The 26207-nt window shown below is 41.1% G+C and overlaps 1 protein-coding gene across 1 annotated transcript; it reads left to right on the forward strand.

Annotated features, from left to right (window-relative positions):
• The first annotated feature begins 578 nt into the window (after window positions 1–578).
• LOC118407758 (lachesin-like) lies at window positions 579–25819 on the forward strand. The gene is made up of 3 exons (XM_035808279.1): window positions 579–751; window positions 22163–22471; window positions 25539–25819. The coding sequence occupies exons 1-3, from the start codon at window positions 703–705 to the stop codon at window positions 25802–25804; spliced, it is 624 nt and encodes a 207-aa protein (XP_035664172.1). The 5' UTR covers window positions 579–702; the 3' UTR covers window positions 25805–25819.
• The last annotated feature ends 388 nt before the right edge of the window (window positions 25820–26207 follow it).

A 26207-nucleotide genomic window follows, 5' to 3' on the forward strand; every position in this document is an offset into this window, starting at 1 on the left:
CATCTCATAAAGATTGAAGAATTTCTCATGCATATATAAATAAGTACTGGGGCTTATAGACAAAACTTCAACTTGTACGAAATCGAAGGAGGTTATCTATGACCTCATAGACAACAGTTTGACAGCCTCCTTGAACGCATCTTTCCTGGCTTCGGAACATATCGTCACGGAACATACAAAATAAATTCTACACTCTTACCCCTTAGGAAAGCCTGGTGGAGGCTAACACTTTGTCTGATCGTCGTAATTCTAGAAAACGACAGTGAAGGAGCAATTTTCCCCGCCAACTGTACAGATATTGAGTCCACCCTAATCTTAGAATACACTAGAGGGTCGTGTTAAACCAGGTTTTTACGAGATTACTGACTTTAGGTCATTTAAAATCTGTTTCCTCCACCCTAATTTCCCCTAATTTCCCAGACTCTCTCTTCCCCTCCCCACACTTTTCGTCAACATGACATGTCGTCATCGATACACCCACAAACCCCGCCCACATTTCCTTATTTGGTAGCAGACAGACAGTGCGGTGATCTGTGCAAGCCCCGCCTACTTCCATATAAGGCTGGGGATGTGCAGGTTCATTGATTACTGAGAGCTCACTTGTCCCGTAACACCGGCTAGGCGTGGACGTACTTCTAGAGCGAGGGCTCAAGTAGACTCTAGCTTTCACCGCAGCTCGTCGCTACACACTCTACAAGAACCATGTGGAAGTTCGTCCTCCCCTTCGTAGCACTTCTAGCAACATTTTCAGGTAAGATTGTTTATATTTTCGTATCTTGGGAAGTTTTTTTTAGGCTTGAAAGATCAGGTGTATCGTAGAACGGTGTGTGTATATGGGAGGGCGATACCATTCAGCGGCACAGCAGGGGGGTGAGAATGGTGGTTCATTGTGACAGAGCAAACAGTCCACTGTACACAAAGTAGTTGGCTAGAAAAGCAATCTTGTTTGACGTATCGCCACACAGTGATCCAAAAACTAACAAGACATGCCAAGACAAAGGCAAGACATGGACCTTCTTTGAGAATTCGTCAAACAGACGATAGTCTCAGCGTTGGTCCTCAATATCTCCCTCTCCTAACGTTATCCACTGAACAAATATACAGTTGCGCGAAACATGTTTTGTTGTAGACACGTTCCACTAGAAGGTATCGTGACAACGGTGTTTTTAATACGCTAGTGACAGCACGAATTGCTTAAAAAATAAGGCAAACTCGTCTAGAACCTAAACACGACAACATGTAGTTGTCTGAAAATGACCTTGTATGACCAGTCCGGTAGTCGTATGGAGTGTCGCAAGGGAGTTAGACAACGTTTGATAATGAGTGAAGGGTAGAAAATATTTATTTCCAGCTTCGGTTCATTTGTAATTGTTAGCCTTGTTCACAGCCATCCGTGTGTATTTTCCTCACTCCAATAACAACGTGTAGACTTGAACCACAGGCGCAAGTGGATAGTCAAATCAGTATTGGAATCTCAAATCATACACATGTACTATGGGTAGTAATTGGCCTTCGCCAGGCTTTCCTACGAATGTACGGAGCGTAGAATTCCACCAAAACATAGGACATGTTAGGCCATACGATGGCCAAACTTCATATACATGAATCTATTCTCTTTACATAGCCAACATATAGTAGTCATTCTTGTAGAGGCTATTTGTCCCAAGAAATGTAGTTTTCAAAATTGACCTTCTCGAACGCACGGACTGTGACCCACCTGCCGTTACTCAGAGAGGATATAAAAGAACCCAAAACAGGAAGTTTTGCCATTCTAGGAAATTGTCGAACATATAGTGGTGAGTGTTAGATGAAGTATTTACGGAAAGGCATTGTTTTCTATGACTAAGAAGTATTTATTGTCCCTATTAAATAAAATAAAAATTATTGTCCCTATCAATAAGATAGTGGTAACAAGAAACCTCGACATGTATTTGATGTCACAAACATAAAATTTTATACTCAAACATAAACATACCATACTCACAGCTCATATAATGAGTTAGCTTTCCTCCTTTGCTTACCCGTGAATTCTGAAAATGTACGGATAAATATGTTGGCTTGCTTCAATTCAATGTTTGAGGTTTACTAAGTCTTAGTGACACTCATTGCCTAAGCTAGGTACTCATTTCACCCTAAGTGAAGTAAGGGAATATGTCTTAGTCTTCAGTGTCTTTGACTCTTTCCTAAGAACGCTCCAACGTCAAGACATGTCAAGGATTCGAACCCTGTACCTCCAGGTTCTGAGTCAACTACAGTACCTCCCTAGTCACAAGCCCACACCGTGTCACAAGATTGACTCATCTCAACCGTACAAATGCGCAGACAGAAACCCTACACCTGTATACACCCCTGCGTGCCCCCGTCTATTCACTCAGCTATGTTCGGGGCGGAGCACCTGACTAACCGAAGCACCCTCCTACCGGGTCCGATCCACTGACAATACAGAAAAGCCAAAATCCGGCCAATTACAAAGTTTGCTTAGCCAACGCCCATGAAATCGCTCTAATCCAAGTTACAAAAGGCAACCCTTCAAGATTTTGAAATCAAAAAACGTACCTCACCGAAAACTAAAAGGAAATTAGAAATATAGAGTTGTCAGTTGAAGTTTAAATAGTCGGGAGTTCAAAGCTGTTTTGAGGAGTGGATATTTTACAGTGTTTTGTACATGTAGTTTGCGGTGGATCAAAGTTAGACACTTGGTGGTTGGTGAAAAGCGGTGTTTTTATAAGCAAGCCTTTGTATCAAACCCTAGCAGCGCGTGGCTGGTGTAAAGTTGGCTACAAACGATCATTGAAACGTTGTAGTGGATAGAAAATAATGTTGAGTCGGTGCAAATTCATTGGTAAGGTTTGTAGAGCACAAATTGTTGTTTAGGGCTCGCTCACGTAAGCTACAAGGTGTTGTTTGTATTGACTGTATGTCAATTATTATAAGTATACTCGATTTTGACATTTTCTAGGCTTCACAATGTCAGGGATACCAGAAAACTGTAACCAAGGAAGTCATAAAAAGAAAATACAAAATACGAAATGCATTGAAGTCTACTGGAGAGGTTAGCTCTAACTTCAACACTCTAAAATCGTCATTTGTTTTCAGTATTGATACCATTGATAGCATACTGTTTTACATTTGCTATTCTGTTTTTGTGAGAAATGTTTACTTCAAATCCATTCGGCCTTTGGGTTGGGATAGGAAAACAAGAGCCGGCGAAACCTTGCTTCATACGGTGCAGCTTTTTGAAAGGTAGAAACCTGAACGGACACGGGCTCTTGTTTCCACCGCTCCGCCCATTAACAACGACTCGAGTAGCTTCTACCACAGGGCCTGGTGTTAAACACTGTCAGTCAAGCTGACAGCGAGAAGTACCGCTTTTCTGTGTGTCACATTGTACAACCCGCACGGGGCCGCGCACTCACATGCCATCAACCGGGCAGGTAGGGGATCATGTTCTCAATAAACATCAACAGCAACAACGCTCTAAAATCAACACGTTCAACAGATGAGGGCTCAATGACAAACGTCGTACGATCTTTCGAAAGATTGCAAACTGATGGCATTCTTCTTGTCAATGCGTTGCCAAGAATTTGAAAAAAAAGGCGTGCTATATCTTATAGGATTATATCGTGTGGAGTACGGTGTTCTAGGCTACGGTAGACTTTGGTGTTGTAGGCCACGATGCTACGGTAGAGTCTGGTGTTTTAGGCTACGGTAGAGGTTGGCGTTATAGGCTACGGTATAGAGCCTTAGAGGATGCTATTTTAGGCTACAGTAGAGTCTAAAGTTTTAGGCTACGGTAGAGTCTGCTGCTGTAGGCTATGGTAGACTCTGGTGTTAGGCTACGGTAGAGTCTGGTGTTAGGCTACGGTAGAGTCTGCTGCTGTAGGCTATGGTAGAGTCTGGTGTTAGGCTACGGTAGAGTCTGGTGTTAGGCTACGGTAGAGTCTGGTGTTAGGCTACGGTAGAGTTTGCTGCTGTAGGCTATGGTAGAGTCTGGTGTTAGGCTACGGTAGAGTTCAGTGGCTTCGGTAGAGAATGATGTTTTAGGCTACAGTAGAGACTTGTGTAGGCTACGGTAGTCTTTTGTGTTCAGGCTACGGTAGAGCCTGATGGTTTAGGCTAAGCTAGAGTTCATTGGTGTTGTAGGCTTCAGTAGAGACTGGTGTTTTAGGCTTCGGTAGAGAATGATGTTTTAGGCTACAACGCAGCCTGTTTTGTATATATCGTGTTACTCCACGTGAGGAATCCGTCCCTGTTATGAAGCCCCAGCCAGGCATGCCCGGCTCCACCGGACGGTAAACACGCTTTGTACCTGTACCGGGCGCCGTGACGCGTCCCGCCGCCCGATACGCTTTACGGCGGATGCGCTTGAAAAGTGGACACATACCTGGTGCTGCGTGGGCCGAGACATGGCGATTCTAGGGGATCTAACAGTAACAGGGGCCGGGAAGGTTTCATCCGTATGTGTGTGTTTCACTATGTTGGCACTATCCTCCACCAGTCATTCATAAGGGGGTACAGTTTTGGCACTGGACAGTGTTAAAATATGCTTATAGCTACCTGTACTGTGTGAAACAAGAATATGGCCTAAACTTGTCAAGTCCGCCGGACTTTTACTCTGTTAATACTAGCCTTCACCAAGCCTTCCTACAGGGGTACAGGTCGTAGAATCCGTCTGTGTTAAAATAGTATAGCTACTTGTGTGAGGCAATTAGCAAGGTGGCCTAAACTTGTCAAGTCAGGGTTAAATGTGTATGTTATCGCTAAGATATCGATATGGGTTTTTCCACTTCGCTGGGCCGTTTTACATACTTCAAACAGTAGGATGTGAAGTTTCTATAGTAGCAAACTATATTGCGAACACTACAGCACAAATACGTCAAATCTAGCTCTATACAGTCACAGGCAATTTTGTTATACCACCACCAAATCCAACTCATGGCCACTGCCTAAAAAGAATCATATGTCCTTCGTTTGAAAAGTGTGTTACCTGGCTAAATTCTGACTGACAACGGGTCACCTGTGTTACTCGTGAGATGTTGACAGTGTATAACATTTAGTACGTCCATTTACGCCCTAAAGTGCAACCTTTCCAATCAACCTAAATTAAAACAGACCACCTGTTCTAACAAGTCCAGATGGTAAGGTGGCATAAACTCCGGTTCTGCATCGTTTGTGGTAGCCATTTGTAAACAACAATCGCTGCGCCCCCCTCCCCACCCAGATATGTAAACTCCACAACAATATGTAAAGATTAGTTGAATGGACTCCACGTTCGGTATGTCAATAGCCCTCGGACGCCTATAAACTCCTACTGTACTTAACTACACCAACATACCGGACCGAGGTAAGCATTGTAAGGGGCATCAATTATGGAGTTGTCAGAGCGTTTGGTTTAGATCAAGGAAAGAAAAGAACGTTTTGTCGACGCAGGTTAGTTATTCAGGTAGAATACTGTTCTTGTTATTCATTTTTTGACAAATAGGTCAGTAAGTTTTCTTGCTGTTTCTGTAGCAGTATATATTTTACAGGGAGAGGTTGCTAGCTTATCCCGTTTAACGTTGAAACGCTTCCTCGAACACGGGACCCAAAGTTTTACATCCCTTCCGAAAGAAAGGTGCATCCCCAACCGAAATGCCCTGTCAAGGATTTGAACCGAGGTATCCGAGCTATCAACTACTTGGGACCAAAAGCTCAACTTCTAGGCTGTTATATACCAGTTGAGCTACAGGGACATCCTTAGGTAGAACATAACGTAATCCAAAACAACAACAACAAACTTAGTTGGATGCATTTTCTAAAGAGTCAGGCCTTTCTGATAGCATCTACTATCTTTTATCAGTGACATAGAAAAGAGTGTTACAATCTCATCAGCTTGAGCGAATCACAGACGCCCGGGGTGTGAGTATAGTTTTAACTGAAATCCATCCACTAGAACGCGTCCGTATCGCATGGTAGTGATATACTAGATTTCCAGGCGTTTGAAAACACGTAGTGTACTTGTTTCTGTCTTCCCTGTATCTAGTTCACAATATTCTACATTAACAAGATAATTCAAAAGGAATTATCCAAATAGGGAGAATATTTTGTCATTTACAAATTTCAAAGGTCGATGAAAAATCATTCGCATCATTCAGTAACTATAAAGAATTTGGACTAGCATATAGTGATAACATAGCTTCAAGTTCACGCTAAAAAACAAACTGTGGTACACAATTTTGTATGTAGTCCTTTGTATATATACAATGCAAGTGTGTATGTGTGCTACATATAGCATGATATACATATCTGTACTATCCACCATCGGCTCAAGAATACAAAGAATACCCGACACATTTCATCCTCGCCCGCTTGCCCAGTTAGACCTCAGATGCACTGAACAATGTAGCAAAGACCTTACATTTTACTTTTAAGCTGCCTTATTGTGAAGCTAGTGCCCAGTTATATCTACGTATTGTATACTTATCTTCGGTGCTTTTCTGTAGTATTGTGTAACAGTGATTGTCTGCGTAAACTGTTATCGTTGTCAACACTGCGGGCGATAAATTAGAGTGGGTTGTATTTCTGTTACGCTTGAGGGTCTGAGATTCAAACTCACAAGGAAAGAGTCAGTTCAGCAACTATTCAACTAGACGGCGATCGTTTTGCGCCCTCCCCTCCACATAATTAGAGCATCATGCAAAATGGAAACGTATGACTGAAAGAAACCGACAAAACACACAGGGATTGAAAAAAAAGCTCGTTATTTTAGCGATCCGTCAAATTTGAGAAGAAAGCAAATACACTGCTTAAGTGAAATGAGGATTTACAAATGTCGCGCGATCGTCGTCGTATGCGTGATTTTCCAGCGAGGTTATGACAAAACCGTTGACAAGAATTTAGGACAACCGTCACAAGACGTTTTTACGACACAACCAAGAATGTCCTTATTTTTGCTGCCGTTAGTTCAAACTTATCAAAAGACAAATGAGACAATAGGGGGCTTTAAGGCATTACAGTCATGCTGCCATACTCTATGGCCATACCTGGGTATTCAGGTGACAATGACATCAGGATATGACGTCAGCCGGATATGACTTCGCAACATTACTACTGACCTATTCACAACGTGTAATGTTTGTTGCCTTCGTCATACACAAAATATCATACGAAATGATAGAATTTCCCAAAGTTTATTTGTTTATTACTATAAACACACCTGACATGCTTCCGAGAGATTCTATGGGCCATATAAAGAAACCGCATTTCAAATATCAAAGTACGCGAACAGAGTCATACAAAACATGTACCGATTGAGTAAGACTATTTATTATGTCTCTACATTAATTCCATATTACATATGTTTTTCGAAAAAGAATCGTAAACTATTTATGCATGTTATCTTTGGTTTGTTTTTGTTTTCGTAGCGAGGTCATTACGCAAATTTACCTACTTTGTTTATTGACGTTTGCGAGCTCAAAGTGTTTGTACTGCATACCCGTCAAACCGCCTTATGGCGTAACACACCAGGTTTGTACTGAAGACTACAAGCTGCATATCCGGACAGACATTTATTTTTGACACTCACACAGGGAAGGACTCCTACTATTTTCGATATATAAGTGTGGTGGGTTCTTTAAATGCTCGAGGCGTGGGTCCCTTCAAACACGTGCACGGGGCCTCTTTTAAACGTCCTTTCCGAGAGACGACTTAGGACTAACCTAGGATCCACCAAATCTTTCTACGTGTGTACAGGGATCGTAGAATTCGGCAAAAAAAATCGAGAAATTGACCAGGGAAGTCTACGCTTAGGTTCATGCGCGACTGGCCAACTCATCTGGTAGCAAAACTATAGTAGCAAATTATTCTCCCTACAATGATCAGCGTAGTCAGTCTGGTAGAGACTATCTAGCCCTGACCGCACGCAGATACTAAATTTCACCTACAGCTGTGAGTGAGGTGAAGAAACTCGTGCGTAAAGTGGTTTTCCTACGGGCACAACTTCAACGGTGCATACCAGGGGCTTAGAACCAAGGACTTTTAGAGCCTGGGCCAACATTCTACCATTATGTCAATGTCACGCGGACGCCACGAATGACTAGCCTGTACCAGGCCTTTCTACGGAGGTGCGGGGATCGGAGAATTCGGCAAACAATCGGGAAATTGACCAGGGGAGTCAGTCCACGCTTAGGTTCATGTTCCCTCTCCGGAGCGCGGCCGGCCAACCGCTCTGATAGCAAATCTCCTATGACAATTTTTTTCTCCCTATAATACTATTATCAATAGCCAGCATGGTAGAGACTAAGAAATCACGCCATGGCGCCGTGCATGGAGTATTGTTTAGCCCGTCTGTGGCGTAAGACCAGGGATTTTCATTTCTAAAAAAAGAGAAGTGCTGTAATCCGAAGAGACGGGCTCTAACAAAGTAGCCACAGGACCGTCTAGTCACGCACGGTGACAAGCCAGTCTGCTTACAGCACGCACGTGCAAATGTTGTATCTCACTTCACTTGTGGCATCGGTGCGGCACTGCGGAGTTCGTTCAAAGCGGCACTGTTGTTGTATTTCTCTGATTTGTTTTTATAATTTTGATATTGCGTAATACGTAAAAGTATGACTAAGAAGACAACAAAATACTAAGTACATGTACACAAAACGCAAGAAATTTCCTTCTTTATCTCAGAAACTCGTTGAATAATTTCGAACCCCGCAGTGTCGTACCGGTGCCGCAAGTGCAGTGAGATACCATCTATTACGATCCTCTGGCTCAAAGCAAATGTTGTAACGTAAAATCATTTCTTTATAACTTCGAATCGTACAGTACTAAAGAATGCCGTTTGTAAGAGAAATAGGGAGGTAAGAAAACGAACCGTTTTGCTTTCTAATTTCTGCTTTGAGATAACGTCTAGAGGAACTGTTACGATCTTGTTTGCGACCTTGTTGGAACGGTCGTGAAAATGTCTACGAGTTGTCGCAAATCCTTGCCAGTGGTTAGTGCTGAAAAGCGTACGACAAAAAATGAATACGACAAATATCGTTTGTGTCAGTAACAAAATATGCAGACGGGAAAACAATTTGTGCCAATTTAGCGAAAGTCGGTAAGATATTTTCCAACACTTTTCACACTGTGACACTCTCTAATTAAACATTCCGTCTGTATCATTAAAAACGTGAGTCGCCCACCACCAGACTTTTCCTCAACCCCGCAAATCTCATAAAAATGTCCTCCTCCTGAATAATGGGATCGCCCAAATCATTTCTCTTTCCATAAACATGTAACGTGATCATGTGTTGGGATAATGCCGCCTTCCTTTCGTCACGCAAGGCTCATTTATCGAGTGGTGTACTTGTTTTTACTCAAGTCTGTCAAAGAACCCACTTACACTAATAGAGAGGGAACCGCCCATGCTTGCGAAGGTCTGTAGTTAGGCCATGTTGATTTGATTGTATGGATGTGGCATCTACTGGGGATCCAAAAGGTGAAGCGAGCATGCAAATAAAAAAAAGGTAACAAAAATAGGTGGCTTCTTTATGAAATCTAAATAGTCAGGAAGGTTGAACAAATGACTGAACACATAAAATATTGTATACCAAACAATAGGTTCTTCATTTTTGTTCTTTCATACATTTTCTTAAAGTCTATGCTGTAAAAAGCGGAGTTTTTGATAAAGCTAACAAGACAGGCTTCCAGGTCAAAGCTAGCTATAGGTACACCAATTTTTGCATTTTTACTTCAATTAAATGTACGTGGTACACAGATCAGCATGTTTCTGTACTGTTTTAGTAGCGGGTATATTTTACAGGCACGTCATCGGACCATTGTAAGTTCCTTCCGAAAGTGCAGACCCAACCGAAATACTCTACTTAAGATTGAACCGTATACGTAGTGCTCAACTGTGAGGCTGCAACCAGTACTAGTTGAGCCAGAGGGACATCCATCAAGTAAAAGATAATCCCTCAGTCTTGGCATCTATTTACATATTACGTGGCCACCTTTAGAGGCAATTCTGTAGCTTTGTACAATCTTCTATGTGTAAAGCTGGGCTTTGTGTCTAACATGGCGCTAGACAAAGGGAAACAACAAACATTCAAACACCATAGAGGCAGACCGCACTGTAAACATGCACGGTTTACCAACCAGAGTAGACGAGCAAACAAAGCATCATGGGAAAGATGACACAGGCGTCCTAAAACAAACATGGCCGCCAAGGAATTAGGAGACTCTCTAAATAAAACCTCTTTTATCTGAATAAAACCTCCATTAAAACCGATGGAAATTTACTGGATTTCTCGGATTTTAAAGACTTTACTGAGTTGAGGTAAACATCAGGAGCTTCATAATTGGCCGGTCTGTTCTTGGAACGGTTTTGTGGCGCTGATATATTGACTGAACTACAATGGCTTCTAATTCCTTCTGCACACAAGTCTTTCAAGAGTTTTCAATAAACACTGAATGAATACTCTAAAAGCAGTGGTGAAGATTTGACTGTTTTAGCGTCTTTTTTTGCGTTTTTATCGAGCCTTCCTTATTGTCTGGCAAGACAAACTACTTCAAAAGTCCATTGATAAAATTGAGCAAGGCGTCTGAAGCTACCCTGAGACTAACCTCCACTTGGAGACTATAGAATTCTTTTTTTTCTTTCACAAGACAAGAACAACAGCCAAAAGAACTGTAAAGTAATACACGAAGTTAAACAAAAAAAAGGATGTCAGGAAAAGTTACAAGTCTCAATGGAAAATTCTGAAATGTATACAAAGACAATTCTCTCCAAGCAGAGGTTAGTATTATAAATTCGTGACTTTTTTCTGATTGTCAATTACTTGAACTTTAAGGAAGCGAGAAAATTCCAAAAAAAGTTAAAGAGAAGACACCGACATATTTAACCCTCCTCCTCTGTCATGGTCCGTCCCTTACGATGACTCAAACACAGACACGGTCCGTTAATTTCCTGATCCCGTGAACAAATATTTGTTGATCCCCGTGGATGTGCCGGCGCGCTCAACGTGTAAACAACTTTTTTAGGGGCAATTTCTATGATCTAAGCAGAGGTTAGTGGGAGGAAGGTGAAGATTCTGGCTGCTTGGCGGAAGATCTGCCCAAGGCTATGGAGGGTGGGGACGGATGGAGGAAGAGAGTCATGTCCATCCGTGCAACCAGCACGCCCGGATGATGATGATGAGTGGGAGGAAAGATTGTTAGTTTCCAAGCAGACGTGTCAGCTGAATGACGAAAAAGAAGAAGTTGGCCCAATAGGGTCAAATTAGTTGCCATGGGATCTGTCAGTCTTTTGCAGTACATCCGGCAGGACAGTTCAGTCCTAGGGCAGTAACTTCTACTAGACTTTATCCCTAACTTGGTAGTCCCCTATTACTATTTTGCCAGGTGCGAGTCTGGTAGAGACCAAAAGTTTGTTTATTATTTTTCCCTTCTTTCATCAGCAACCCCCTCGCAATAAAATGTCATAATCTTCCCCACAAAAGTCTGCTTTGAGAGTAGTCTGAAGTCAACACGGCCCAGCGCATGTCTGGAGGTTAATGTTGTTGTTGTTTGTTGTCTCGCACATCGCTGTTAGTCAAATATCTGTCAGTACGCTCATTCATTTTAGAGTCCATATCGGTTATGTGTTATGTGTGTTTGTCGTTGGTCAACTTTCAAACGGTAAACTGTCAACTGGCGGGGTTAAGGATTGTCTGGGAATCGAGTCTTTTAAAAATATATTTTTGAATATTCTAAGTTACCCAGGCAATGTTATCAAAATTGTGCACCACATATAACATGCTTACCTCGATTGTGTAGTATTGGTTGCATATTTCACGTTTAGTTGCTTCTTGGCTGTTCAGTGTAACGTATGTTATCATCATATTGCGTTAGGTGAACCCTTTTGCTCATACAACTTACAGAAAGTGATTTGTGGTTTCTGAAATAAGTACACACCATTCGCTTGCTCAGGAAAGGACTTAATTGAATGTCGAACAAACATCTTTTAATTCCAAAAATAATCGCCCTGTGGGTCAGCAAAATTCCTGAATAATAAAGATACAAACTGTAAACTGGAAGACGACAGGGGGAAATGCTTCAGGCAACGTTTATGTAAATGCAGAAAAAATATTCCAAATAGTTTTGTGAATAAGAAATCCACTGCACCACTTCGTTCACTATGGTTGGCTTCACATGAAACGAAAATTAGAATTCAATGACTCCGTATCTGCACATCACCATGTATATGTAAGATTATTCAGTCGGTAAAACCAAACTGGATTGCGCCTGTAAGTACCGCTTTGCGAATGGCAATCGTCGGAGCTAGACGTCAACTAGTTTCCAAACGTGAGCCAATACAAATGTATAGGCCCTAACGGGCATGAACAAGGTACTGTTGATTCTGCAAGAATTAATATGTCGGTTTCAAGTACAACTCGCAAAGTACTTAATCTCAGAATCTAACCAAAATAACCGTTTTTACTTAAGTGCTGGTTTAAAATGTGACAAAAGTGGCTCCTCTCTCCTAACCAAATTGTCCCCCTCCCCAGCCCTAATGAAAACAAACAATACCCGCCTATAAGGACGGCGGATTACAAGCAAAGATTGTGTTCCCCGGAAGAGATTGGTGTGTAATCTGAATCCTCTGAAGCAAGAAAACCCTACAAGAACCCAGAATTGCCCTGATTATGTTTCCTTATTGTTTGGACTCAGTATACAAGGCACGATAACTTAATCTGTGACCTCATTACTGTTGGGTTCAGGATTTTTGTTGTTCCTAAAATCCAGTCTTGCACAGGGGAAAATTAGTTCAATCAACGTGTAAAGCTTCTACCTTTGGTATAAGAACGAAAATAAGTGCCCTTATTAAGATCTTATACGCATGGCTGAAACTTCTATCTTTCCAAAAGGATTCAAGACAAAATTTAGTAGTGGTCAACACAGAGGAAAAAGGCCAAATTTGGATGAATAAATCGCCTGTCAGTTGAGTACATGTACAGACTGTAAGAATTACGCCTCACTCCAGACATCGATAAACATGTTCAAGGAATTAATAGGCGTTATATATACATGATAAAATTCATCAGCTGTTGATAAGAACAAATTTCTTTGATGAAAAAACGTTTTTGTATCAACGAAAAACAAAGTAATGAGAGGTAAATGATGCAATTGTACTTTGAAGTGTGCTTGTGTGAATTGCTAGCTCGGCGGCTGTCGCCATCGGTATTGTCATAGAGTGAACTAGGCTAACAAAAATCTCACTGCACTTGGGGCACGCTTGCGTCACTGTGGGGTTTGAAAGCTACTCAGCGAATTTCAGAGATAAAGAACAAATTTCTTACTTTTTGTTTACTGTATTTTGTCGTCTTCTAAGTCATTCTTTTAAGTATCACGCTATATAAAAAAAATCGAAAAAAATAACACAATCTTTATTGACACGTAAAAAGTACAGCGACTTTCGACAAAACAGTAACGCAGTGAACGAATCCCGCAGTGACGCAAGCTTGATGCAAGTGCTCCGAGAGTTCTTCATTCCATTGTTGTAATGTTCGCAAGTGTTCTTTACTTTATGACCCCTTTGAAAACGCCCCCTCTTTTCACAGTTATGTTTTAAGTGACCCCCCGTGATTTGTCGCCTCACGCCCCTTTATTATGGCGCCTTTCAGAGCTGAATTAGTGTTATTTAGCGGTATTATTGAGTTCTGTGTCCACGCCTTCTCTCCATAACTACATGACATGTACGTGCTAAAGGCAAATACACCTGCGTTAGTATCATCTGTTTATCTTTTACAATGAACGAGTCAAGTACTACGAGCCAAGATGGTCTACAAGTGGATGTACTAGTATATGTAAGGATCTGGCCAGTTTTCAGTGTCATGCGCCTAAATTTGCTACTCTCCAAGCAGAGGTTGGTGGGGAAAATCGTGACCTTTTCCTTATATGGTGGGAAGGGTTGTCGTAAGAAATACGGCATAAAAGAAAAGGGTCGCGATTTTACCCACCAACCTCTGCTTGGAGAGTATGATTTTGTGACAAAAACCAGCCCCACCGTTAGAAACACAATGTACAATACTTGAGAAGAGTGACATTTTGCAATTGTGAGTAAAAAATGCGACAATTAGCGGGGCTCTTACATCTGCTTGGAAGATAGGACCAAGAAAAAACTGCAAACCAACGACGTTACTTTTCTTGATTAAACGGAAGAAAAAAAGACAGTAACATGTAGCTAGCCAGTTCTGAGTTCAGAGAAAACTACGTGTATTGCATACTGTCTACTTTCATAATTAAAGAACGAAAGAACGAAAAAGAAGAACTTTCACAATGATGGGATGAAAATTCTTTAATCTTTCCTCGCCAAATTTCCTCAGGTCCCCTTGGTGATGTCGACAAGTCTTTAAGGGTGTAGGATGTCTTGAGTCATTAGTATGGACGCGTTAGGAATTTCTCATTTCTTCTGAAGGGGAAAATTGAGTTAGTTCTGGAGTTGTGAAGTCCTGGAGTCCAGACAGGCCTTTTCCTGTACCCGCTTGTAGATCAAACGATTAGTGCGTGATCTGAATGTTTTAGCCATTCACTCTTACAAGTGCGTATGTTCAAGCACGTACTGGTTGCCATTTAAGGGTAAAGATTTAACCAGAGAAGAAGCATGTTTCTACTATGATCCATAAGTCTTGAAAAGAAAGTCACTTCTTGACTTTTGTAAGATTACTTTTGCCAAGTCTTGATAGTTTTTGAAGGTTGACAGCATTAAGTTACCATGTTAACGAAGGCGAAGTTTCTACCTTCAAACACTGTCTTATTTGTCAAACAAGGCTCTTTAAAAAGCTCTTTAAAATCTTTTCTAATTTTTTATCACCTTACGTCTCCTGTGATGCTTCTTCAATGCTTAAACGCCATTCTACTACGCCGGCTAATTTAGCGCTTTGACATAGTTTGAGAAGTTGAGTGAATTTATGTAAGAAAGTAAATAAAAAAGAAACATATTTACTGTTGTATTTTCAGTTATATATTTTTATCAGTTGGGACCTATAAGCCTAAACGGAGGCCCTAGAAAGGCCTGCTAGAGGCTAATTAGAAAATACCATCGAAATAGTCCATAGTTAACTTGAATCATGTTTATTGCAGTATTTTCAGTCATACCCTTTTTCAATTGGGGCCTAATCCTAAACGGGACCTTAGGAGAGCATGGCCGAGGCTATCTGGAAAATTTATGTACTGTAGCAATGGTCCATATAGTTCCTTTTTACTGACTCAGGAAGTAATCAGTGGTTCCAGCTCACCCCAGAGGCAGGGGTAATTTCGTACTCCGGTAATGACGCAATTATACACACGTTTCACGCGGCTTAACTTTCATCACGAACTAACCAAATATGACTCAGTTAAAGTAACCACTAACTGCGCAACTTCACACCTTCATCTGTTCAAACCCTTGTAGCGTGTAGAGGTACATAGATAGTACAACAAGTATATTTTTACCTTTGACGTACTCAAAAAACCTCCAAGAACACAGAGGCCCCATCTTTAGTCTCCAGATAGACGTGATAGCTGAATGACAAAAAGAGTCGGTAAAAATATGACAAATAAGCTGCCATGGGATTCCAGTCAGTCTTTTGTTGTCTATCCGACGGCAAGTCAGTTCACTCTTTGGGCAATAAACTCATACTAGGCTTTTATTCCTAACTGTCTAGACCCCTATTACTATTCGGCCAGGCGGGAGTCTGGTAGAAACAACCCAAACTTAAATCCCTTCCGAAAGACCTGTGCAGCCCAAACCACAAATGCCCTTCCCAGGGTTTGAACTGGCTTCTCCCAGTAACAAAGTTACGGCAAGTATCAGCTGAAGGCTACTACCAATTGAGCTAAAAGAAATACTTTTCTGCACTCTCTCATAACTCGAAACACTCAACACTTGTAACACATTGTAGCCTATTATGGTGTTGTTAAGTGCCTGTACTCTTCCATACCAGGCTTATGTCAGATTGTTCAAAGTGTCCCGTCTCTGTCCCACTAATGTTACCCCCGGGCGCTCGGCTATGTTACACCCTAATAGCTCCTTATTTCCCATGTCACGGGGATTAAGTTGTCAACGGAACTTCTCTGGACAAAATTTACGGCGAAGAAATTAATAGTTTCGCTTGAAAGAGGAATGCGCGGACAGACAACTTGTCGTGGGCGAGCTTTTGTGGGCTCAAATCCAGCGAAGCGATCTTCTTACTAATGCCAAAGGCTCCTGTTGGTTTGCAACCGTTTTTGGAGACTCCTCTACGCGAAAAAGACAGCAAAAAATGACAAAAATAGCGTAAGAAGCTACAACACAAGTTAGTCGGCCTTAAAAAAGTGTATTTTGACCAACAGTGAAAAAATACAAGTGGAGTCTAGAGACCTTTTTAGGCAAGCTTATAAGCTAACTCCTTTGTCAAATTCTTCAATTTTTTTCACTCGTGCTCTTATTCGGTAGCATATGGTACACATAATGTAGCTGTCAGGGGCTGATTGCCCCCCCCCCCCCCCATTACTAGTGGACGAGCTACAAGAAGCTGGGTTCATTCAGAGTTATTCAGTTCCCAAAAATTCTGATAGAGACTACAAAATGGTGCCAAGCTGTGCGCCATTGTCCTTCGCTGTCTGACACAGAAATTAGACCAAGGTTTTGCTCCCAACCGGCCACCAACACAAAGTTAGTTTAACGGCCGCTGTCTCCGGGCATTGTCCGATAACAACCCCCTTTATGGGTCATTATCGCGAGTTTCACGGGGCTTAACTGGAATAATGACCACTTGTGAGGATGGAGGCACGTAATACACAATCTGAAGACATCTTTTAGCTGCTATAAGTGAGCAAAAGTAGTAATAAGAGTGTCAGAACCTTTGTGATAAAGGATCTGTGAACGAGATGTTAAAACCAGACGCTCTACTGCAGTACTAAGGAAAGCAGCAGGGGTGTAAAAAATCTGAAACTATCTTTGATAGACCAAGACCTAACCACACATTAAATTTGATGACAATCCATACATAGCTTCTTGAGTTATGCTCTTCAACCACACACATACAGACGCTACGGAAACATGTATGTTCTCGACGAAGGTAAAAATGATAGTACAACAAAAGATAATTTTAGAGGGATAATTTTTGAGCAGATTCCATTAAATATTTGAGCAATCTTGTCTTCATTAGAACGTAATTTCGTGACGCGAAACCCATTTGCGACCATCTTTGTAAGATCTTCTTTTCCCATCCCAGGAAATTGTTTGTGACCTTTGGCCTGGTTGACAGTTGGACAGGTAATCCATTGTTTACGGACACAAAATCACAACATGGCGGCGGAAATGCACACGGGAAACCGTACAGTCTGAAATGTTCTCAGGGCTGAATTTTGATGAGTTGTCTGGTTTCCGCTCGTATTCTTCTCGTCTTCAATCAATCAATCAATCAATCTATCAAAGAACTTTATTAGCGTATCTAACTTCATGTAACAAATTAACGTCATAATCAGTTTTCCTCAAAGTTACGTCTTGGCAGTTTTTAGTGCAGTTAGTTCCTTACTGAGTTACTTCATTGATCCAAGGTATCTCTATAGGTCCTTGGTATTAGTATAATGGATATGTAGAGATATTCTTTTAATTTTCCCCTTTTCTTCACATATGTAAAATGTAAAAAAAATTGGCATTAAAAAGGGACACAGAAAAGAAGAGAAAATACGTCTAAAATGAAAATTGACATCGAACTTTTTTACAGTTTTTTCTCATTTGTTCGCTTTCTTGTACATGGTGGTGTATTTCCACGAGTATCATGTGGCCGTACGATATTGGTTAGTATAACTATCGTATTCCATGCACAGTGACCAAAATTACCAAAAATATCGAGCCCAACCAGTGCACCTGTTCAAAGATCATTACAATAAAAGAACACGAGAAAAATTATCATAATCAGCCAGGATTAAAACAATTTATCCCCCGAAGCAGGAATTAGGTCTACGACACACAAACCGTCCACGGAAAAAAGTTAAGTCCACGGATTTAAATCTATTCAAGCGGAGGAAAACAATACCCGTAACTAATTACAACTTGTAATCCGTGTTGAATGTGAGATTTTTTTCCTCTCGCATTCTTGACAAGCCAAGCCGGGCTGTTACAGGTAAAGCCCTTGTTTATGAGAATGAAATACGACCCGATGTGGGATTTTCACACGATTATTGTCTTGCAGGTGGAAAAACGACTGAATTATAAACTTTCGGTCCGTTGTAGTGCATGGAATGGCTAAGATATAGCTGACGCGAGATCATGAAGTCACACGTCTGATTCCAGACGTTCCTAGCTGGACGTTAACGTTGTGCCATTGGGAAAAATACTACATGCATCTTTAATTCCTCGCTCAACATAGGTGTAAAGACGGGTGCCTAAATTATTTTGGGGAGGTGAAAGGTGGTAGACGGGGCGGAATTGGCCCCGCTGTCCAATACTGTGTCCTTACCGCCTCAAAAATGCTATGAAACTATGGGGCTAGCGTTTTTGATTTCAATATTTCAGTATGGGCCCAAACATATGCATATTCGATACGAATCTGACTTCCCCACGAATAAACCCTTCAATAAGCAGCTTGAAATTCAAAGTTCATGTTTGACATTATTTTATACTTATAACCCTAAAATATCAATAGAAAGGTATTGTATTTATCGCAATTGAAAACATAACAATAAAATATTCAAACACCCTCAGGGAAATTAAGCAAAAGACGATACTGTCAATATTATCATATACATCTGACTATCTTCATATTTCCATAACCTTGTTTCGTATACGTATACCTATCTACACAAGTAATTCAGAGCATTTCTCTGATTGAATGTAAGATTGCAATATTTTCGTAGTGTAATATTAGATTGTATTAAACTACGAATTTCATATTGTGATATTTCGTCTTATATTTTATCTTCATATTTCCATAACCTTGTTTCGTATACGTATACGTATCTACACAAGTAATTCAGAGCATTTCTCTGATTGAATGTAAGATTGCAATATTTTCGTAGTGTAATATTAGATTGTATTAAACTACGAATTTCATATTGTGATATTTCGTCTTATATTTTCACTAATTTCATATTGTAATATTGTCATAGCAAAATGTAGTGCTTTCCAAATAACATACAAGCGTGCCGCATTCTTGCTGTCATTAAGAAAACAGTTAGAATCTCCAACATAAAATATATTGTCCTTTCAAAGCTCCATAATTTCAAAAGGTGAATAGGTTTCGTGCACAATTGAACATATAACAGTGGTACAGTCACGCACAATGACTCAATTGAGTCAAAATAACGACATTTTGAATACGGGCTAGTCACTGGTCGCGTGGTGATGACGCATACGTTCAATTTGTCTTTAGATTTGACGTGTATCTACAATAATGAAAGATGCAGTAACGAAACCTTGACTCAAACTCTGTTGACGGAAAATAACATTTTAAACACAACTAGTCATCGGTTGCGTGGTGATGACGCATAACTTCCATTGTTCTCAGCAAGGTTCGACGTTTGTCAATATTTTAGCAGTTGAGTTAATGACAACTTGTAATAAGTCAACAATACTTATATTGGTGGAAATAGAATCTGTATGGTGTTCACTCATATCAAAGAAAATATGTATAAATGTTTCACTTGCAAAAGTGTAAAAGTAAAAGTGTAAAAGTAAAAATGTAAAAGTGTCTCAAGACATTCTGTTTGTCATTCTGCGTTTACTATTACAGGTATGACAGTAAGATAGCTATACTTTTGTTTAACGAAAACGATCTCCTTAAATCCCGCGGACGCTTAAAAATTATAACCTACCAACGATCCTAGATTCTCTACAAGATACTATGTAGTATAGGGTGAGACTATAACTGGTACTCGTCCAGTCTTTGGAAGAATGCCATGTACGTTCATCACTTCACGCGGTCACTTTCCCGATTCAGCCTACCCCCTCATGCATGTGAACCTTCTGTGAGGGTATATGTGTTAAGCGGAACTCGAATGAGACGGCATTTTCACTTCTTTAGCCAAGGAACTCGAGACGTCAGCGGAAAAGAAAGGAGAGTTATTTTAAGTAGACGTTCAGAGTCATTAGTGATGGCGGTTCTTGGCGTGACAAGACAGAAGGCCTTGTATTTGGATCTTAGGACAGACATGATATTCCGTAGAGGTATACTATTACAGGTTGAACTGTAAGGTAGCTATACTTTTTTTGAACGAAAACGAATAAGATTTCCTTTAATCCTTCAGACGCTATCTTTCTGTCAGTCGTTTCGCCACAGAAACTTCAGGTTTCTAGTCGTTAACAGTGTTTTTTCCCTGGTAGACAGGTGTCTAAGATCCAAGCTGTTATCTTAGAAGACATCCTTCTTACCGTAAACGTATCACATCAAGGGCAGAGACTTTAAAAACACTGTACACTTGTTAAAGGTCCAATACTTAGTACTCTTGTATCAGGTATCGTCTTCTTCCTTCTTAAAGGAAATATAAGAAGGGGATAGGCTACCGTCTGTCCTTGTTGTTAGAAGAAATGCCTCGTCGAATGTCTAAAAGGAAAAGAAAAAGAAAACCAACAAAGACGTTCGCACAGGTTCAAAGGGAAATGTCTATCTTGAATACGCCTTCCAGAAGCGAGAATAATGAAATCAGGTTGGTAGAATACTAGTAAAAACGTTAGCAGGTAAGATTTGCTGGTTATGTAAAAACAAAACCACCTCAATATCCTATGAGCGAAAAGACGTTTTAGGACATTAATGTGAGGCAATATGTATTCATTCGCTCTACGCAACGTAGTGTTCAATCACAAACTGAGCGACTTCGCGACCTCAGCGTGATGGAAGTGTGCTGCTGAGCCCTTCCCTGCCCTGTGCTAATGTACCGCCTGCTTTATTTGTGGTCTCCGCTGACAGACAGACGGCAGAGAGTGTGTTGTGTGTGTCAGACTCTCCGGTTACGGTTACAAAGTACTCCACTGTGTGTTAGAGGGGTGGAAGACTTGTGAACATAGAAATGAATAGAAGAAGAAAAAATATCTTAAAAAGTTTCAGCCAAAAATCAAGTCCTAGATTCGAGTCCACTAATATTTACTTGTGCCCTTAGGAAAGGCACTTAACACGACTTTCCTCGTTTCACTTAGGTGAAAATGAGTACCTAGCTAGTTAGAGCGTTCTTCCTCGGATAGGAGGTTAAAAGGAGGTCCAGTGTTTGGGGAGAGCCACAACTCGAGCACGTTAAAGAACTCACCACACTTATGAAAAAGAAGAGGGCTCCTTCCCGGTATGAGTATAGGATAAAGATAAAAACTGAAAACAGCAATAGACCAAGACGACGAATAGGGTACAAGTAAAGTATGTGTGTCCAGACTATATGTCCGAATCATAATACCACTAAACAGGCCCTAGAGACATTTTTTGTTGAAGTATCTTCTCTTAGTACACCAGCTAGTATTACCACCTTTATCCGAAATAAAACACAGCATTTATCGTCTTACGTTACAAAGAAAAGAATGTTATCAGTGGCATACTTTACTCCTGTTCTTAAAGAACGACTTAGACAGGCGGTTCAAACACAAATGCCTTCCGCTCATGTAACACAATACAGCAAAATGTCAGACAAAATGTCTGGAGATTAGGGAAAGACTGTCAGGTGGAAAACTGTTCTTGCTTTATTTTTTTAAAGAACCATATTCGAACGTCAAAGAGTTGGCAAATGTCAGAGTATGTACGTCATTCAAACAACCACTGAAAGACCTACTCTTTACGCAGGTGTAGGAGGCACTATACATAACACAGTGTAACACAAGCCTGCACAGTTCAGAAATGCGGTTCAGGGTACAGAACTTGCGACTTTTTTTTTCGTTGCCCAGTTTTTACCTTCGTGGATGGAGGTATTGTTTCCGCTGAGTCTGTTTCCATGGTTTCTTTGCTTGTCTGTTTCTTTTTTTATTCCGCATAAGCTAGGCAAATTTATCGTTGGGTGATAGACTAAAGGCCTGTGTTGCCAGCGTGACATATATTGAAGTTCAGAGTTGCCACTGACAATAAGTAATTTTTTGTGCTGGCAACTGACAGGCATTCCAGGTCATGATGTCAATGGACGAGCCCAATTGTTCAAGGGGAGGGACTGATTTGTTGCTCTGTTTGTTTGTTTGTGTTTTCGCAGTTGTTATATATTTTCATATTTTCTTTTCTTTTATACAAACCAGATGGACAGACCATCAACAAAGAAGTCGGCTCCTTCCAACAGTTTGAATGTGACGTCAACTTCCCATCTACGTACCTACTAAACTGGATGCGTGGAGATGAGATCGTCATACGGTACCTGTCTGCTAATGACGCCATCACGGCGACGTCAGCAAACTTTACTGGACGTGTGTCCATAATAGGGGCGCAGAGGACGCTGGGTATTACGTCACTGAGGATAACCGACGCAGGACAGTTCTTCTGTAGTGTGCACGATCTGGCGACGGTGAACGATGAAACCAACTCTGCAAGACAAACTCTGTTTGTGTACAGTAAGTCTGAATTTTATCTAAATCTTGCTGAAATGATTTCTTGTTTGAGGTCTTTCTTTCTCTCTCTCTCTCTCTCTCTCTTTCACTCTCTTTCTCTCTCTATGTCCCCCTCTCTTTCTTTATTTGTATGAGTGTCGTATGTGCGCATGCGTACTTGTATGTGTTTGTGTGTCTCTGCGTGTGTGTGCGGGTGCGTGTGAATGTGCTGTCAAGTTTGTTTGATGTACGTTAGTTGTGTATGCGTGCATGTGCATCTATGTGTGCGCGCGATCGTGCAAGGGTCGCAAAGCGATATGGGTATTTACGTCATAGGCTGTACCATTGTGGAAATGAGGGAATCTTTATTTGCTGTTTTTCTGTATCAGCTACATAGGCATATGTAGTTTGCCAGCAACAGAATATCGTATATCCTAATTCACAATTATCGTTTGACACTTTTGTTCTTTTACACATTACTTTATAATTAGGGTACAGCATGAGACTGTCGGTGTCAATAGTCATACATCGTGACAGAAGAAAGAGCAACAAAAGAATAGTTCAAAAGTTTGGTACGGACAGAAAATGCGAAGACATCTAAAGAATTAAAAACAGTACGGCGCAGATCAAAGATTGTTGACGCATTTTATTTACGGCGAGGCCGAAGTAAACAAACATGACCCCATACCTCGTCAAGGCTACTGCATCGGAACTATCAGTTCTACTGAGGTTAAACTAACACCTGGCAGGGATGCTCCTGTGGCTCAACTGGTAGTGACCTCATAGTTGAGCTCATGATTCCATTTAGTTGGAAATTAAAAGACCCTGGTTTGATCCTGGGTAGGACATCTGGGTTGGGGCTGCATTCACTTTTCGGAAGGGGCGCGTAAAATGGGTGTTACCTGTTCGAAGAGGTGACTCGAGCACGTTAAAGAGGAAGGTTAGCAACCCAGACATGTAAAAAAATATACACTTCTACTAAAATAGCAAAGAAACTTGCGCTGTCCAATGAGTAGCTAGGCACTACAAGGGTCCGAATGAACTGTCTATCATTCTAAATCATTAAAATGTCACATTATTAGTTTTTTGTTGTTGATTATCGAGCTATTGACAAATTGTATCGAAACAGCGGACTTCCTCTTGTTTTGAAGGCACCTCAATGCACCTGTATGGCATGTAGTTAGCCTCAGGTCACCGCAGCCAAATGAGAGACATTCCTAGCGAACAGCTATTTGGCTAGGGTACCTGGTCGCATCCAAGCGTAGCGGTGCGGGTGACACCAGATAGCGCCCGGCCTGTAGTTAGAATAACGCAGGTGAATATAGGGACATGGCTCGGTGGAAATGGGGCCCCGTGTGGGGGAAACTTGTATGTGTCACCTTGGCTCGATTTGGTCCGTCTTTTCTCGCTGCTTTCTAACAGTTTTGTGGATTTCTTCTCAAAATAAAGCCTTTATCACACATTCAAAACCTTGCCACGACCAAGCAGGGTCGGCACTGGGTTGGCAGCAGTCTGGAATCAATTGTATTGTAGCCCCCGTTCACTCGTCTCATTGCAGCTGAAAGAATATTTCACTTTACCGGTATTATTTGTTCCGTATTCATGATCGATTCTTGTAGGTGGCTTTTTAAGACTAGTAGGCAAACGTGCCGACCAACTACCAACCACAGACGACCTTACTCACGACCAAGTATCAACCATATGGTCTGGTGAAGGTCGGGAGGCCATGGTCTGCTATGCATAACAGGGCATTTCTTTTAGAATGTACAAAACGCCATCGCAAAGGTTTGTTCGACTTCCACGTTAACATACCTTGAATCATGATCATCCCCTTGAATATGGGAACCCTTTTACGTCCCTTCCAAAAAACAGTGTAGACCCAACCAAGATGCCTTTTCTGTGATATGTACCAGTGTTTTACGGTTAAAAACCAATAGTACCCAGAAGCTAAACTGTGAGGCTGTAATACCAATTGAGCCACAGGGACATGGATCCGTGCACAAGTTTAATTTCTTTGGAGCGGTGTACTTCTAAAGGCTCTAATCTACCGTTTCTAATACACCTCATACAGTCCACTGAACTTGGAAATGAAAAGTCAGAAGCCCTTTCTCCACTAATGACGACATTGCGAACAAAACACGTAATCTATTGTCGTTTAGACGATGCACTTGACTTCATAAATGTATAAAAATAATCAATCTAACCAAGGAGACAGAAGCAATCGCCAACAACGATCTAAGACAATATTTCCGTAACACGATAGCTGTTTTTAAAAGCCGACACTTGTATGACTCTCTCAATGACGCATTTATTTTCGTACGACAATTAATCATACGATGTACATGATGGAAACCTTACCTGTTATATTTAAGAAAAAAAATGTTGTTCTCAACGTTTTGGAGACATATCTTTAAGTGTCACTATGAACACCTCAGACCACATCGGTGTACATCTCTCCCCAAGTGTGTGTGTTCTGTTTAGTCTGGACATCTCCATTGTAAACACAGACAGGAGAACAGGTACGGTTAAAGGGAGACCGAGTACAAAAACGCCTCACATGATGTAAACCCAAACGCCACAGTAGACACACATCTGTAGACTCATTAAAATTCTTGGCAAGCTTTACCTGCTTTAAAGACGTCCGTACAGGTGTCAATTACAAACAGGTCAGGTCGTATTTCGTACTATCTGACAAGACAATATAGTTACGTGCGTGTACGTATACGCTTACAAGCTTATCTTCTTGCCTCTCTCTGTATTTCTACCTCTCTTTTTATCTCTTTTTTTCTCTCTCTCTCTTTCTTCGTTTCTTTTTTCTTTCTTTCTTTCGTTCTTTCTTTATGTCAAACAATTTCTATCTCTCTTTACAACCGTGTCTTTATGTGTGCATGTTTATATAGGTGTCTGTCTGCTACTCTCCAAGCAGAGGTTAGGCTCCGGCTGTTTTTTAACGTTTTTTCAGTCGTTTTTATCGGGCTTTCTATTTTGTCATTTTTTTGCTGTGTCCGGCCTAACGATATATCAACGCAGTCTAAATTTAACATTATTTTTCATGTTTTTAACATTTTCTTTTGTAATTTTCCATCTCCAGCTCGCCCCACAGTGACACTACCTTATTCGGAATATGTCGTCGACGCCGGAGGTGACGTCACATTCACGTGCACAGTCACGAGTTACCCATCATCCAATGTGACCTGGGAACATCCGGATGGAACCAGGTCTACTGGAGACGTACTACGCCTGCGCAATGCGACGTCACAGAGTCAAGGACAGTACCGCTGTTCTGCTGATAATGGATTCGGAACTGGCATGCAGTATGTCAACCTTGTCGTGCGAGGTGGGAATATCTCTAGTTGAATGTTATGCAACAAAGCTGCTTATTTCGACCGCATAATACAAATGCATATATATACACAGCCATACTCTATGATACACGCACTCTAACGAAATCATATACACAAAGACACACACACACACGGAAAGAGATAAGGCCGAACAGACAGATAACACGGACATATTCCTACAGACGCATACACACGCACCAGCAGATTACTACTTTTTAGTGAACACAAATACACATTTTCTTGATTACGTACACACAAACACACATGTAAGCGAACACACACACACACACACACACATACACAAACAAACACACCTACATACACGCACACACACATACACATACACACACAGACATACAAACAAACGGACAATCATGCAAAGTCTCACACAGACATACGAAAACAAACACACACAC

Source organism: Branchiostoma floridae, unplaced genomic scaffold (assembly GCF_000003815.2).
Source record: "Branchiostoma floridae strain S238N-H82 unplaced genomic scaffold, Bfl_VNyyK Sc7u5tJ_1456, whole genome shotgun sequence".
NCBI classification, from domain to species: domain Eukaryota; kingdom Metazoa; phylum Chordata; class Leptocardii; order Amphioxiformes; family Branchiostomatidae; genus Branchiostoma; species Branchiostoma floridae.

Excerpts from the sequence above, each read along its gene's own strand:
- LOC118407758 (XM_035808279.1), top strand. The coding sequence starts at position 703 with ATGTGGAAGTTCGTCCTCCCCTTCGTAGCACTTCTAGCAACATTTTCA. Across the intron at positions 752-22,162 it reads ACTTCTAGCAACATTTTCAG|ATGGACAGACCATCAACAAA; the intron begins GTAAGATTGTTT and ends TATACAAACCAG. Across the intron at positions 22,472-25,538 it reads ACAAACTCTGTTTGTGTACA|CTCGCCCCACAGTGACACTA; the intron begins GTAAGTCTGAAT and ends TTCCATCTCCAG.